Raw genomic sequence first — 17,984 nt, forward strand, 5'->3', positions numbered from 1 at the left:
GTTGACAGCCGATATTCAATAATTTCATGGCTCATAAGGAATAATAAAGAAATGCTACTGAAATTATCAAGTGGTGTGAGTAACAATACTCTTTCACTACTGGTTTTATGGTAATTAAAATATGTGCAATACCTATATGGATATAGAAAAAGTGCAATAGTAAAAACTATATACAATGCAGAGTCTATAATGAAGATATCTCACTTTAATAACTTTGGTCAGTGATATTAAGCATGGACCCAATACCCTGGGAAAGTGGCTGAGTAGGGTATGCAAATTAAATGTATGAAGAAAGACGCTGGTAATTTAATAGAACTGTATTTTTAAGAACCTTGTCCTGATCTGAGTTACGGAGGATTGGGTGGTGGTGGTTGTTGGGATATTTAAGGGGGACTAAACAGCTAAGGTCATCAGTCCCCCATTCCAAAAAAAAAAGGCGAGACGGAAATGAATGAAGCAGGTGAAACCCCAAGGGGAAGGAGACTCCCCCCAGGCCCTAAAAGAACACAAATGCGGTAACGAACACTACAGACACGAAGACACCAGACAAAAGGAAACAGAACAAAAGAAGATGACCGGAGACTGGCTGACTGACCACGACAACAAAAAAGGGAAAGAGTCAACCAACTGACTACACACTAAAATCTGCAACCAAATATGAGAGACTCGAGGACAAGAGACACACAAAGGGAAAGGTGCAGGACCACTCTAAATGGAACCATAAAAAGGACCAGCACGGATAAAATGTAAAACACTGTCAGCCATGGAGGCATCGTCGCATAAAATCAAAGGCAAGGTACCCGGGAGATTAAAAGACTGCCGAAGGGTGCGCAGTCGGGGACACTCCAATAAAACGTGGGCGACCGTCAGCCGGGACCCACACCGACACAGGGGGGGATCCTCCCGACGCAAAAGATGGCCGTGCGTCAGGTATGTATGGCCGGTGTGGAGCCGACACAGGATAACGGACTCCCTGCGAGAAGACCACAGGGAGGAGCGCCACACATTGGTCGTCTCCTTGACAGCCCGCAGTTTATTCGGGTCTGTCATGCCACGCCACTCAACAGACCACACCCCAAGCACCTTACGGCGCAACACCAGCTGCAGGTCGCGAGCTGTGAGGCCAATCTCCAAAGCTGGGGCGTCGATCGCCCCTTTGGCCAGCCTGTCAACACGTTCGTTCCCCGGGATGCCAACATGACCTGGCGTCCAAACCAAGACCACCGAACGACCAGAACGGGCAATGGCGGAAACAGACTCCTGAATAGAGGACACCAGAGGAGAAGAGGGATAGCAGCGGTCGATGGCCTGAAGGCTGCTCAGGGAGTCACTGCAGATGACGATGGACCTACCTGAGCAGAAACGCATATGCTCAAGAGCGCGCAAGATGGCCACCAGCTCTGCAGTAAAAATACTGCAGCCAGCCGGCAAGGAGCATTGCTCAACATGGGCAGCGTGAGCAAAAGCGTAGGCAGTGCGACCATCAACCAGGGAACCATCAGTGTAGACAGGCTCACAGCCCGGAAATGATTCGAGGAGCGCAAGAAAACGGCGACGGAGGGCCACAGGCGGAACTGAGTCCTTAGGTCCCTGTGCCAAATCCAGACGGACGGACGGCCGGGACAAACACCAGGGAGGCGTAGGTGTACGGACCCGGAAGGGACGCAGAAGAGGGAATGACCCCAGTTCTGACAGCAGGGACTGGACACGGACAGCTACGGAAAGCCCAGACCTAGGTCGCCGTTCGGGCAGATGGAGGACCATGGCAGGGAAAAGCAGGCGACGATTGGGATGGCCTGGCGAGCAATGCACATGGATAGCATAGTCGGCGAGCAGACGATGGCGGCGAATCCGCAGCGGGGGAACCCCGGCCTCCACCAGTAGACTATCCACGGGGCTGGTGCGAAAAGCGCCAGTTGCAAGCCGAACCCCACAGTGGTGTATGGGGTCTAACAACTTCAACACTGAGGGGGACGCAGACCCATAGGCCAGGCTCCCATAATCAAGCCGGGACTGCACAAGGGCTCTGTACAATCGCAGCAGCGTGCAGCGATCTGCACCCCAAGATGTGTGGCTAAGGCAGCGGAGGGCGTTGAGGTGCCGCCAGCATTTTTGCTTCAGCTGAGTAACATGAGGAACCCATGTGAGCCGGGCATCAAACACGAGTCCCAAGAAGCGGCAAGTGTCCACCACGTCAAGCAGGTGGCCGTCGAGGTAAAGTTCAGGATGAGGGTGGGCCGTCCGACACCTGCAGAAGTGCAAAACTCGAGTCTTGGCTGCAGAGAACTGAAAACCATGAGTCAGAGCCCATGATGCTGCCTTGCGAACGGCGACTTGCAGCCTGCGTTCGGCGACTCCCGTAGTCGTGGAGCTAAATGAGATGCAGAAGTCGTCGGCATACAAAGAAGGAGACACCGCCGACCCCACGGCTGCAGCCAGGCCATTAATGGCCACTAGAAATAAGGAGACGCTCAACACCGAGCCCTGCGGGACCCCATTTTCCTGTATATAAGATGAACTAGAGGCGACACCGACTTGCACCCGGAAAGAGCGGCGCAATAAAAAGGTTTGAAGAAAAGCCGGGAGCCGACCACGAAGACCCCACTCATACAACGTGGCGAGGATGTGATGCCTCCATGTGGTGTCATACGCCTTCCGCAGATCGAAAAATACAGCAACGAGATGCTGACGTTGGGCAAAGGCCGTACGAATAGCAGATTCCAGCCGCACCAAATTGTCCGTGGCAGACCGGCCCGATGGAAGCCACCCTGGGATGGAGCAAGGAGACCGCGCGACTCAAGGACCCAACACAAACGCCGCCCCACCATACGTTCGAGCAATTTGCACAAAACGTTGGTGAGGGTAATGGGACGATAGCTGTCCACCGCCAGTGGGTCCGCACCGGGCTTCAAGATGGGGACAATAAGACCCTCTCGCCATTGCGACGGGAACACACCCTCGCTCCAAATGCGGTTAAAGATGGAGAGATGCCTCAGCATCTGTGCGTGGATGCAGTCCGGTCCTGGTGCTGTATCAGGGCAATCGGCGAGGGCAGCGAGGAATTCCCTCTCGTTGAAAGGAGCATTGTATTTTTCAGGACGACGCGTGCGGAACGATAACGGTGTCTGCTCGGCTCGCTCCTTGGGAGAGCGAAAGGCGGGGGGATAAGTTGCAGTTGCAGAGCTCTTAGCAAGGTGTTCAGCAATGGCGGCAGCGTCCGTGCAGACAGCGCCGTCCAAGGAGATCCCAGGGACACCCATAGGGTCTGGTATCCATAAATCCGCCGGATCCGGGACCACACGAGCAAGGGAGAGACACGGGAGCCCAAGGATGAGACATACCTCTCCCAGCACTCCTGCTTACGCCGTGCAATAAGACGACGGGCCAAGGCACGGAGCCTCTTAAAGGCGATGAGGGTCTCTAGAGACGGGTGCCGCCTATGACGCTGGAGAGCCCGCCGACGGTTGTGAATAGCCTCAGCAATCTCCGGCGACCACCAGGGTACAGCCTTCCTCCGAGGGAGGCCAGAAGAGCGGGGGATGGCAGCCTCGGCCGCCGAAATAATTGACGTGGTAAGACGCGGACCACCTCGTCAATGTCACCCTGTGGGGGAGACTCAAAGGTTGCAGCGGAGGTAAAAGCCACCCAGTCAGCCCTATGGAGAGCCCAGCGGGGCTGCCGCCCAGAAGAACGACACTGGGGTTGTTGTGGCGTAACAAGCTAGTTACGCCACACTGAGAAGGGACCCGAAAGGCACGCGTACACACACGCCGACTGGCGTCAAGTCTGGAACAGGATAACTATTGAATGGTAGCAAGAAAAGTACGTAGCTGCTTTATACTTAACTTTTAACCTTTGTTGGTTTACAACGTTCTTCTTGAGACATTTATACGATAACTCTCAAACTAGGTAAGGCTAATGGCACCTTGCTAGGTCGTAGTCATGGACTTAGCAGAAGGCTATTCTAACTGTCTCTCGGCAAATGAGAGGAAGGCTTCGTCCGTATTGTCGCTAGCAATGTCGTCCGTACAACTGGGGCGAGTGCTCGTCCGTATCTCGAGACCTGCCTTGTGGTGGCGCTCAGTCTGCGATCACACAGTGGCGACACGCGGGTCCGACATGTACTAAACGGACCGCGGCCGATTTAAGCTACCACCTAGCAAGTGTGGTGTCAGGCGATGACACCACAGGGGTAGTGACAAATAGATGGGAAAATGGTCACTACCGCACAGGTCAGGGTGCACCCTCCAGTGGAGGGATGGGACAAGTCCGAGGCTGCAAAGAGAGAGATCGATGGCCGAGAACGAGCCATGGGCAACACTGAAATGCGTGGGAGCACTGGTGTTCAAGAGGCTAAGGTCGAGCTGAGCCAACAAATGCTCCACGGCCCGACCGCGGTCATCAGAGACAGTCCCACCCCATAGAGGGTTGTGGGCATTGAAATCGCCCAGAAGCAGCAATGGTGGCGGGAGTTGAGCCAGCAGCGCAGCCAAGACATGTCGGGGGAGCTCCCCATCTGGAGGAATGTAAACAGAGCAAACAGTAATAGCCGGCGAGAGCTCAACCCTGGCAGCAACTGCCTCTAAAGGCATCTGAAGGGGTACTGGCGAGCTACAGAGAGTGGTGAACAAAGAGGCAAACCCCACGTTGACACTCGTTGACAGGCAGCACGGTTCTTATAGTATCCCCGATAACCGCGAAGGGGGGGGGGGGGGGGGGGGGGGGGTCCGCAGTGCAGGAAACCAAGTTTCCTGCAGAGCAATGCAGAGAACAGGGGAATCACTCAGAAGCATCCGGAGCTCAGGCAGGTGGTGGAAATAACCGCCGCAGTTCCATTGGAGAATGGAAGCAGGAAGGGACTGGGAGGGCGTGAATGGGACTAAGAGGCAGACAGCGCTTCAGAGCCAACTGCCACCACCGGGAGAGAGTCAGCTGAGTCCATAGGAGAGGCCCCCATGGGTTCCGTGAGGGCGAGATCCGCGGCAGAGGCGAGGATCTCCACCTCATCCCCGGAGCCAGGACTATGTACAGCAGGCGGTGCTGAAACCGCCGGAACGTCCTTCTTCTTGGACACATGCCGTTCCTTCTTCTCATGTCGGCCCTTAGGCTGAGAGGGCTGGGAGAGCTTCTCTGAAGGAGCGTCGGAGGCTGACGACGACGCAGAAGCCCTACGACCAGCAGTTGGCGGAACCTTCAGCCACTGGCTGACATCTGGCTGGGAAGAAGAAGAAACGGAGGAAGGGAGAGCCCCGAGGGACCCCTTCCGCGAGAGAGAACCGGCGGAGGCAACGCCGGCGGAGAAGGAGGGGGAGGGATCGAGCCTCCCGGTTGTGGAGCAGATGGCACTCCCGAAGTAAGCGTGGGGGGAGCGACAGAAGAGGGTTTGCCCCCAACTGCTAAGGGGGCAACAGAGGAAGGCGTGCCCCCAGACACGAGGGGGGCAGACAGAGATACACGGCCCCGAGGGCCCACTGAAGGCGGCACAGATGAGGCGACAACCGTCGCTCGCGTGGGCGACGATAACATGGCTGCAGCATAAGATGTGCGAATGGAAGCAGGATACAACCTTTCATATTTCAGTTTTGCCTCTCGATAAGTAAGCCGGTCCAGGGTCTTAAATTCCATGATCTTCAGCTCCTTATGAAGAACGGGGCAATCCGGCGAGCATGGAGAGTGGTGCTCCCCACAGTTGACACATACAGGCGGAGGCGCATATGGAGAATCGGGATGAGAGGGGCGTCCGCTATCTCGACATGTAGCGCTGGATGGGCAACGGGAGGACATATGCCCAAACTTCCAGCACTGGAAGCACCGCATCGGGGGAGGGACGTATGGGTTCACGTCGCAACGGTAAACCATCACCTTGACCTTCTCGGGCAAGACATCACCCTCGAAGGCCAAGATAAAGGCACCGGTGGCCACCCTGTTCGTCTTGGGCCCTCTATGTACACGACGGACAAAATGGACACCACGTCGTTCCAAGTCGGCTCTCAGCTCGTCATCGGATTGTAACAAGAGGTCACGATGGTAAATAATCCCCTGGACCATATTTAAGCTACTGTGGGGAGTGACGGTAACAGGGACGTCACCCAGCTTATCGCACAAGAGCAATGCTCGTGACTGGGCTGGGGAGGACGTCTTGAGGAGGATGGACCCATTTCTCATTTTAGACAACCCCGCCACTTCCCCAAACTTATCCTCCAGGTGTTCCACAAAAAACAGAGGCTTCGTCATAAGAAAGGAGTCACCATCAGTCCTGCTGCAGACAAGGTATTGCGGTACGTAAGGCTCCCGCTTGGCACTAGATCAGCGTCCCTCCCATGGCGCAGCCAACGAGGGGAACGACTGAGGGTCATATTGTGCAGCATCAAAGTCTACTCTACCACGCTTAGAGACGCTGGTGGCCGTGCGACCACCAGCTTGGTGTGATTTATTGCGCTTCATTGCGCCACATCCGCCCAGATGCCACCTACTCCGAACGAGGGCTCTCCCCAAGGGCGCCACCCAGCCAAAGCAATGGGTACCTGGCCGATATCCCGTTGCCCAGAGTCCCCGTGCCCCAGACAAGATGGGCACATACTCCTTGGCATGCATGGGGAGGAAACAGCTCTGGCATCTGTAGTGCGATCCCTGCGTGGTCAGGGGGCTACCACCAAGAGGGTACATGACGACCCCACCACAACGGACTGGCTACCGTGCTGAATTTTAGGTGTTGAAAGGGTCCACAGCTGTCGTAGGCGCTAAGAAAGAAGAGTGCGCACAAGGCGAGAAGGAGACAACCCAGAAGATGTTGGGCGTAGTCCCCCCCCCCCCCACACGACAATAGGTAACATGCAAGATGGCGGAGCATGATGGACCAATAGAAAAACACCATGTAAGGTGTCCTTCCCCAAATGGCATGCACTAACAACGGAAATTTGGAAAAAAAGGAGGTCAAACCCAAGAGGGGACCATCACAGAAGGCCGAAACGTTTGAGACTCCTTTTAGTCGCCTCTTACGACAGGCAGGAATACCGCGGGCCTATTCTTACCCCCGAACCCGCAGGGGGGAAGGATTGGGAATCTGGGAACCTACTTAAGATGTGCAGCAGCTGCAACAAAACCCCTTCACCACTACTGGCTTCTGGGCAGCTATATCAATGAGAAAACTGAAAAGGCTTTCATCTGTAACAGTTCTGGCAAATATGAGGAAGAACAACTTATAAATATGCTTTTTAAAAATCAGTTAACAAGCTTGCCCATGGCCAGAAAAAGAGCAGACATGATGATTTAGCAGACGTACCTCCGTGTGTAACAAATCCAGTCAGCCCTTTGAAATCAAACCTTGAGAAGAATGGAAAAATATGCAGGCCATTTCCCCTGGATTACATAAATAAGCAAGAATTCACATTTACTAACATGGTAACTTCAGTGCTTTACGGTGTATTTTCTCAGAAGCAGGAGCCACAGTTACCCAATAGAAACTGGCTCTCTGGAAATAAGCACCTAGAGAAGTTAGCCAGTGTTTCAGAAATACAACAGTTCAAGCACACAGAAGTCTTCCACTATGCAAATAGTTTTGCTCGTAATAATGACAAATGTATGTGGTGCAAAATCTACATCAATCCTATACTTTCATTTGTGTTTGCAGCATGTGTTCTTTCCTGCTTATGTTTATTTTACACTCAAAATGGTTGATGAACCAGCATAATTTCCATATTTTGCCTTTTATAATAAATGAATCATTTGTGTTCAAGAAAAAAATTAAAAATGCATAAAAAGTAACCAAAATTCGGTATATTGATGAAATAGTTACTTTCCGTCCAATGTGATCAACATATCTACACAAATTTAGGTATTGGCATCAATACCAATTATTGTATGGAATACAAGTTTTGAATGTCTATAGTTAGACAATTTCAATACCAACATTTGATAACTTATCTACAATGAGCAACACTTAGATTAAAATAACTTTGTGTCTGGCATTTCAGTGAGTCGAGTTTTGGGTAACATCTTTTGACTAGTACCAGATAATTTTTTTTTTTCCAAAACATTATTCATTTACATATCATCATCTGTGAATAAAAAACATTATGAATAATGGAAATATTTGAAACCCATATATTTAATGCTCCAATTCTTTGTCTTTTATGAAACAAGTGTACTTTTTGTTGCTTTTAAGTAAGATTTCAGTACAACTATTTTTATAAACATTTCATCAGAATGTTTATCTGATTTTCAAAGATTTGCAATTGCTGCACACTGAAGAAAATACGCTCCATACCAACAAAGATGATATAATTGTGCATTTTCAGGATAACAATCCAAGTATTTCACAATAAATGTTCTTCAGCAAAAAATGAGAAATTGTCAATTCCTTCACAGTTTTAGGCTAATAACTTTGTTGTGATTCCACTTCAGCTTCACCTCCCAAATAACGTTCAAAATGATTTTTTTTTTTTTTTTTTTTTTTTTACATCTGTTGACACTTGTGACATGATTTCTGTGACTTTCTTCAGCTATTACATTTTTGTAGCTTATTGGTTCGCAGCAAAAATTGTAGTTTGCACAGAAAAGCAAAAAAATGTCTTCCAATCACCTCTTGACACTTTCTCAATTTAAAAATGTTGCAAGTGTGCTGCAATATTATGGGTTCCTTTTTGTTGTCAAATTCAATCTGCCTTTCCAGATCTAACTGTCTCAAGGCTCTATGTAACTGTACAGATGCATGACAAATTCAAAAACTATCCCATCTTCTAAAGAAAAGCTTACTCAGAGTTATTTCTGAAGCACAGCAGCAATCCACACATATTTTAGGAGACATATTTAAAGTCTGTTGATGTTAGTCACTTGCAATCACCGAATTCATACTTTTTTCACTCATTTTGTAGCACTACAAATACTAATGAATTGTATAATTATATCAAAAAGACTCCCATATCTCAAGTATTGGCAATAATGGAAGAAGGTGTTGCAGGTAAAGAGTTTCTATTGGTTGCACTCTCATCTTTTTCTATTTACACAAGAGAAATTCATGTCACTAATGTGGAAGTACTGGTAAGCTCAGCGTCAGTTGAATTGGGTCGCATCAGCAGTGTAACTGCCTAGCAGCATTTTTATGTTACATTTGTTATGGTGTAAAGCAAGTAAAGCTGTGCTCTGCTTTGCCACGTATGGTGGTGCGCCCTTGCCAACCTTCCACCTCGCAACTGACTTCTACAGCCAGCTAGTGGGGGCCCTACAGTTCAACACAAACTCTGAAACACAATGCAACTTGAATTGGCATTTTTCTCATTGTTGCAGAGGAAAGAAGCAATCAGTGACATAAAAAAATCTTACGACGAGCAGGGAATCGCACCTCAAACCTTTACCTTTGAAGTTTAGAACTTGAACCACTGACTCACATTTCGTTACAAAGCATTAATAATAATAATAATACTATGAAAAGGAAAGTTGCTACTCACCATACAGAGGAGATAGTCTGCACAAGACCTTTGTCAAAAGTAGATGACACACACACACACACACACACACACACACACACACACACACACACACACAGACTACAGCCTCTGCCAGCTGAAGCCACACTGTGAGCAACAGCAGCAGTGCACATCCCCCCCCCCCCCCTACGCCTCTCCCCTGCCTCCTGACTGCACTTACCTGCCCCACCCTCTCTCCGCCACACCCTTGCGCACTCCCCAGCAGCACTTCACTGTCCCCCACCTCTAACCTGCTATCCCTCCCCCTCTCCGCCCTTGTCTCCTCCTTACCCCCACCCAGTTCTCGTTCCCATCATGCACTGTTGTTGTTGTTGTTGTTGTTGTTGTTGTTGTTCGCAGTGTGGCTTCAGCTGCCAGCTGCTGTAGTTCCGTGTGTGTGTGTGTGTGTGTGTGTGTGTGTGTGTGTGTGTGTGTGTTATATTTTCGTAAAGGCCTTGTTGGCCAAAAGCTCATATTGTGACAGTCTTTTTGTCGTGCCTATCTGCGACTCAGCATCTCCACTGTATAGTGAGTAGCAACTTCCCTTTTCATAATATTGTTACAAACTATTGATAAGTTATTTATCAAACAGAAACTGCAATGAGCCAAGGGAACAAATACTAGTTACAGAATACAGTACAAGAAGTAAACAAAGGAAATGTGGTGGCATTCTATGTTATTCACTATCTAAGTTACAAATAACAAGTAAAAAATTATTATTTGCATTTTTGGAGAGGACTAATCCCTCTATCTCCGGTTAATTTATTGACATAATCTAATTATTTGAACAATTATCTAGATGGAAATTTATTCAAATAATGCTCATCTCTGCTTACCCTTCCACCTTGTGTTCCTTCCTCTTTCTGATCAGTGCAGTTAATATCATCTGTAACGAGTCCTATTCATTTGCTTCATTTATTCATGTGAGTCACGTGTAACTGGATTGGAATTTTTTTTTAAAATTATAAACAAAGCTGATGCTTTTCACACTTCTCAATGTAAATCTTTTTCCAATTGTTCTGTGCAAAACATGTCTCAGTATCAATGAGACTTTAACTGGAGGTTGAAAGTGAGCATTATTTCATCAACTATACATCCACACAAATTTACAGTCCTACAGTTAAATGAATGACCTACAATAACATACAATATTCAATTACCGCTTTAAGTCCAGCCACAGACAGTGACCATGTGTGTGCGAGTTGTGCTTGTGTGAATATGTGTGTGTTTATGCATTTTCTACTTTGGAAGAAGGCCTTTTGGCTGAAAACTAAAATGTATAGCTGTCTTTTTGTTGTGTCCATTGGTGACTCAGTGTATCTTCGTTTTAGTGACTAGCAGTCTATCCTTTTCATAATATTGTTGTCACTTTAATTTTTATTACACATAATTATACACGGTCACTGTGGTAATATTTATTGAATTTCATGTACACAGCATACAAGTTATCCACAGGAAACATGGAAAATCAACAGCTAAATACACTGATCGACAAAAACACTGCAACACCAAAAAATACTTACGTAGAGTAATGAAATTTCAGGAATACATTTGGCTACGTAATATATGTAAGTGATTAACATTGCAAGTCCAGAGGTTAACGTACAACGGGCGTTTGAAAAGTCCGTGCTAAGACCAAGAGATGGCACCACCACACATATCGAGGTCATTTTTAGTTAGTAGCATCTTTGGAAAGAACGCACACCAAGTTTCAGCCATATTGGTCTATTTTTTTGTGTTTTCGCATTCATGTGAATCAAGGTAGTCAAATGATTGTCAAAAAATGGACAAAAAAGAATTTCGTGTGGTGATTAAACATTACTTTACGAAAGGCAAAACGCCTCTGAAGACCAAACAGAAGCTTGATAAAATATTACGGTGACTCTACACCTTCGATTAGAACAGTTTATAAGTGGTTTCAAAATTTTCGGAGTGGCCATACGGGCAGAAGTGATGCTGAATGTTCTGGACACCCTGTGGAGGTTACAACTCCAGAAATCATTGATAAGATTCATGATATGGTGATGGATGACAGAAGAGTTAAGATGCGTGAGATTGCTAGTGCTGTGGGCATCTTGAATGAACGGGTGCATAATATTTTGCATAAACATTTGGACATGAGAAAGCTATCCGCAAGATGGGTTCCGCGATTGCTCATGTTTGACCAAAAACGGAATTATGTGAAGTGTTGCAAGGATGGTATGCAGCTGTTCAGGAAGAGTCTGCAGGACTTTAAGCTTCATTTCGTCACTGTGGATGAAACATGGATACATTACTATACTCTGAGACCAAACAGCAATCTAAACAATGGGTTACCAAGGGATAATCTGCACCAAAAAAGGCAAAGACCATTCCTTCGGCCGGAAAGGTTATGGCGGCTGTCTTTTGGGATTCACAAGGGATAAGCCTCATCGACTATCTGGAAAAGGGTAAAACTAGTACAGGTGCATATTATTCATAGTTACTGGACCATTTGAAAACAGAGCTGCAAGAAAAACGCCGGTGACTGGACCGCAAAAAAGTCCTTTTCCATCACGACAATGCACCAGCACACACCTCAGCAGTTGTGGTCGCAAAATGATTGGAAACAGGATTCCAACTCATTTCACATCCCCCCTATTCTCCAGACTTCGCTCCCTCGGACTACTATTTGTTCCCCTATTTGAAGAAATGGCTGGCGGGACAAAAATTTTATTCAAATGAGGAGGTGATTGCAGTAACTAATAGCTATTTTACAGACTTGGACAAGTCCTATTATTAGGAAAGGATCAACAAATTAGAACAGCGTTGGACAAAGTGGATAAGTCTAAAAGGAGACTACGTCGAAAAATAAAGTAGGTTTACCCCAAACACGTAAGTAGTTTTTATTTTTGCACGGACTTTTCAAATGCCCCTCGTAAGTGAGAGATAAGCCACTGAGATGTGAAATGCTGGTACATTAATAACAGACGTGTTGAATGCAAGCACAAAAATGTGAATGTACTGTGTTGTGCAGGTGCTAGATGTCAGTTTGTGGGATGGAGTTCCAATGTCTGCTGCACTGCATCAGACAATACAGGGATGGTTAATGCTATATGTGGATGACACTAGAGTTGTCGTCTGATAATGTGCCTTATATGCTTGATTGGAGGCAGAACAAGTGAGTGAGCAAGCCAAGGCAACATGTTGACACACTGTAGAGGATTTTCAGTTACAACAGCATTATTGGGGTGACCATTACACTGCTGGAATGCAGCTCGTGCAGTTTCGCCATGCAGATGCAGAGCTCTAGTTTAAACCATGCGGCAGTAGCGAACTCACTTTTAGTTGGAGTCTTTAGAGTGTTAAGTGAAAACATGAAGAAATATATATTTCTTTGTCATTTACATCCAACTGCAGTTCCACGAATTTTTCAAATAATCAAAACATAGTGAAAAGTTTAAATTTTGGATCAGTGTATTTATACAATCACTATCATATACACGTTAAAAACAATAAATATATTTTTTCTTTCAAATATTTCTTAAAGCTGTTATGTAATGCTCAGATAAATATGTAAAAAAGCACGGTTAATTTTCCAGGAATATTAAAGTCATATGGGGCATTAATCAGGATGTCTACTTTTAGTGTACAATGCTTTACCCACTGAGACATTTCCTCATGCATTACAGCCTGGCTCAGAGCTTGGATCTAGTTAAACCTAAATTTTCTCATTGTTCAATTTAACAGGAAGTTACATTTCTAATTTTGTACAACAAACTATCAAAATAAAATTTTGGTTACATAAATTTCTTTTATATACCTTGGCTAGTTGATTACTTACTTTTAGTCAGTCATCTCAAATTTCAATTAGACAGAAAATGGAATAAATTTATGTAAAGTGTAAAATCAGAGAAATGTTATTACCTGTTTCTAAAAATGGAAGTGCAGGATACAAATTATTAAAGAAAATATTTATAAAAAACTTGGTTTCCCACTGACAAAAGGATAAGTAAATTCTTGATATGATGTCCTCAGGCTGAAGATAAAGTGATTTAGTAGCCATGGCCCTTGCCTTCCACAGGACTGACTCACCCAGATAGTTACAGGGGTCCTGCAGTTTAATGTGGACTCCACACCATGCCACAACTCTGCAGTTTTCACTTTAATAAGAACTGCCAGAGTGAAAGAAGAAATAAGTGACAGATAAAAATTCTATGACTGAATGGGAATTGAATCTCAGACCTTTGCTTTCGTGTGTGTATACAATACCCAGAGCAACTAAACATTTCACTTGATAATAACCCCCTCCAATTCTCCTGACCACTCCAACCTCTATACAGGAATGTGGGTGTGCACATAACTACAGGAAGAGGAATGATTTCTCAGTACACTGAAGCTTGAAAAAAGATTTTAAAAACTTTGAGGAGGTTCTAGTCAACTAAATATCGGCTGAATTGTTATTGGGAATCTCACCCATCAGCCTCCTGATCTCAATAACTGTGGATTTGACACTAATATTGATCACTTTGGAATATTTTTACATGTCATCCTCTTCCCGCCCCTTTTTTAGGTGTGGCAGAGATGTGTCAGAGAATTTTTTGTCTGCAGTCCAGGAACACATTGAAATCTTCCTTGTGCCACAGTACTACAGCAGACCAACAGTCTGCCTCCGTATCACAGTGATAGCATTACCGCCTACCACGCAAGTGGGCACGGGTTTGATCCCCATCAGGGGACTGGGTGTTGTGTGTCCATCATTTTCATCATCATTGACATGCAAGTCGTCAAAGTGGCGTCAACTAAAATAAAAAGACTTGAAATATGGCAGTTGAACCCCTAAGGGGATATCCTGGCCAATAAATGCCATATGATCATTTCATTCCAGTAGACTAATGGAGGGGACAGAAGAAAATGCTGTTGTCTGTGTCCACTAGTGAGAGCTAAAATATTCTTGTACAGAGGGATTTCATAGTGTACCAAGACTGCATATGCACAACTGCATACAAATATAAAATAACTACATAACTTCATTTATTTCGATATAATAGCTGAAACTTTATTACTACAGCCCCACTGCCCGCTACATTTCTCAGGAGTATCATATGTCATATAAATAAAATTTAACAATGTCAATGCCTTACAGCACCCGTAATGGAAGGAGAGGTCTCTACATAGAAAATCATCTGTATTACTAAAAGGTTAAAATAGTCATCCAGTGTCAGTCGCAGGTTGTTTACCTATTGGTTCCCAGCGGCAACAAAAATTTGATTTTCATAATTTCGTACAATTACCTACCAAATTTAAAAGGATGCCATAATCTACTCATTAAAAGGTGTAATCTTATGTTAAATGCTTAATACAATATGCCCAGTATTAAAGTTAAAAACTGTATATATCTTGAGACAGTTTAACTACCCTGACTATACTCAACAATCCATCTGTTAAGTAATCAGATGTCAGAAGATGATTTATAAATGGGAGTTCGATTCTTTAAAGAATTGGGGTGGGGGAGGAGTTACTGTAGTAACAGTTACAAAGGAACCACAGCCAGAAGTAAATGGAAAATATGAGGGTGAATCAAAAGTAAATGACACTTTTTTTTAAAAAAATTTGACAATAAAAAATATGAGTGCATGTCATTTTTCTAAATAGTTACTGGCTTTTGAAACACGTATTTCACAGCAAATAGATGACTTTGATAGTCCATCCACACAGAATGCAATTGGTTGTGCCTGCAGCCAACTGCATGCACTGCCTTTAACCATAGCATCAATGTTGGATCTTTGAGCTCCCAGAACTGCTTTGTGTGGGCCAAAGAGATGAAAGTCACAGAGAGATAGGTCTGGGCTACTGAGAGGGTGCTCAAGTGTTTCCCAGCCTAGTCGCTACAATTTTTGTTTGTTCAGGGCTGCTATGGGGGGATGGGGGCACACATTGTATTGCAGAAGAATCACTTCTGTCATCAATAAATTACATTGTTTGTGGCAGTATACCTGTCCAACCACACTCAAAGCCTCTCAGTAGTACGAAGCATTTGTTGTCCAACATCTGCACATGCCGGAAAAGAGTCTCCCTCCTCCTGAACTTTAGCCAAGACAAACACACACACACACACACACACACACACACACACACACACACACACACACACACACACCCCTGCAAACACTTCAATTTCTGACCAGTCATTAAAAGGTGAAGAACCTGCTTGGCATACACTTCCCTAAACCATAGCTCATCTGTGATAATGGCAAAAGTAATGCTTTAACTTATCCCCACCTGTGTGAAAACTCAGCAACTGTCAGATGTCTGCTAAGCTCAGGAAGTTGTTGAACACACTGAACATTATTGTCTGTGATGCTATTGCAGGGTTGGCAACAATGGTCCTCATTCCCAACGTGCTCAGATCTTCCACGAATTGCTAATGGTAAGCAAACAATCAAAGTCTAGAAAGTATCTACCTTGAATTGTTCAATCAGTCTTATGAGGATTCTGCCTAGTTTTACACGTTTTAGAGAGGAACTTGATAATAATGCACTGTACAATGGTGACAGGTACCTCTTAGTCTGACAGCATGATTATGACTAATGATGGAAGCAAGTGGCCTCACTGGATTGCTTGCCCACTTCTCATGCCCCACCCAACACAGATAGCAACAGGAACCATCACTTGAGACTACTCCACGTGCAAGGCCAAGAATCATTTTTATTTGATTCACCCTCATACATCGATTCCAAATCAACATGAGGAGGTAACTATTATTGTTTATCACTGTTTGCATACAGCTGTTTCTACACTAAGAAAGTGCACTACTCTACTTATTGTAAACTAGATTCCTTATACCGATACTTACATAAGTGATGCTGACAATGCTGTGGTAGGAAGCGTTAAGAACTCCTTATACCGCATCTGGAATGCCTGCCCTACTGTGATGATTACGTCCTGAGCCAGTCCTCCACCACATTCCAGCACATAACAGGCACGCCAGTCATTGGCATCTTTTGCAACATAAGCTACAAAATCTAATGTGTCCTACAACATCAGTAAAACACATGAAAATGCTTCATTTTTGAAAGGAAAAACGAAGAAATTTTTGTGAAACTTCTTGAAACTACAAATTTTGCACAACTACACATAAAATGATTTTTGTAAATAACCATGATACAAAGAAGTACTACAAGGGAGACGCAAATGAGGAGAGCAAGAGAGGATGGGGCATGGGGAGGGAGGAATGGAAGTGAGTGAGGGAGAGAGAAATATACGTTTTAAGCCTTGATCTTTTTTAGCCCATTTATTAACCAGCTGTTGATTCTGCCCAATGATTCTGTCTGCTTTTCTAAATACAGGGTGACAGGGTTTGTGTATATTGATGGCAGATCAACATTTAGCTACACACTTATAACCTCCTCCCCTCCGCAATACAAACACACATCATTTCGAAACAGTGAATGATGGAGAATAATTTGTGCCAATGCCAGCTATTCTCTGTCCACTCCAGTCACAGTGAGGAAAGAGTCACTGCATCTATGGTTTTGTACACACCTAATCGCTTATCTTATTCTTGCAATTCTTACGAGAAGTGACAATCGGAAGTAGGGCTGATGAATAATCTGTTCTGAATCCCAGTTCCCTCAATTTATTTCAGAAGGTTTCACGAGAGCGTCTCCTTTCATTCAGCTGCTCCCATTTATGCTCACTGAGCATCTCTGTTACATTTCTTCTGGCTTATAACAACATGTTAAAATACTACAAGCACACATCTGAATGACTTCGACACCTTCCTCAGGTCATCATGATATGTATGTTAAACACTTGAGCAACACTCTTTAACTGGCCATACAAGACCTCTTCTTGCTGTTTTCTTAAGAGATTCCCTACAATTTCCAAGTATTTTCCTAATTAAAGCTAAATGCTATGATTTTAAGTATATGTGATCCCAGGTGCCTGCAATCAAAATGCATCACATAGCTCCAACAAATTTTCCAATTATGACTGAAGAACTCTCATTCATTATTTTATGCAAATTACTTTTCTTGAAGAAATACAGTATAGGAGCAAGATATAGTCTGAATAACGGCTAGTACAACAGCTCAAATATTATGCTGAACACCATAAGCTGACAATTTTAGACCAGAAAACGTGTTCCTGGCAAGAAAAATTTTCTACAAACACTATTTGACTAAAGAATGTCAATTTTAGATATAATCAAGGAGGCACTGTAACATCTTGGGTACTCCAAATAATAAAGTTTTCAAATATGTCTTAATTTCCTTGAGAGCAATTATTCAAACACAAAGGCACCCACAGTTTCTAAATCTAATAATACTCACTGATGTCACCATTTATAGTTTCTCCTGACTCAACACATTTGATATTATCACAGCTATGATTAACAGGGCTTACAAGTTCCTCTTAAATAAAAATGGGTCACATAGTTATCTATACACATTCACAAACATCACATGTGTTGGCAGATTCCTTCAGACAATCATTTCCAAGAAATCATGAACAGTAAAACTACTTCAACCTAAATGAACTCAGAAACAGAATAAAGGCAAC

General features: G+C 44.8%; 1 protein-coding gene across 3 annotated transcripts in view; it reads right to left on the bottom strand.

Annotated features, from left to right (window-relative positions):
* The window catches only part of LOC126483716 (SHC-transforming protein 4), a 98,275-nt gene that overhangs the window by 17,209 nt on the left and 63,082 nt on the right, over nucleotides 1-17,984 (bottom strand). For all 3 annotated transcript variants that reach the window (XM_050106811.1, XM_050106813.1, XM_050106810.1), the window contains one exon: nucleotides 16,279-16,457. In XM_050106811.1, the coding sequence (XP_049962768.1) occupies nucleotides 16,279-16,457 (179 nt within the window). The remainder of the gene's footprint in view (nucleotides 1-16,278; nucleotides 16,458-17,984) is intronic.

Source organism: Schistocerca serialis, chromosome 6 (genome assembly GCF_023864345.2).
Source record: "Schistocerca serialis cubense isolate TAMUIC-IGC-003099 chromosome 6, iqSchSeri2.2, whole genome shotgun sequence".
NCBI lineage: Eukaryota > Metazoa > Arthropoda > Insecta > Orthoptera > Acrididae > Schistocerca > Schistocerca serialis.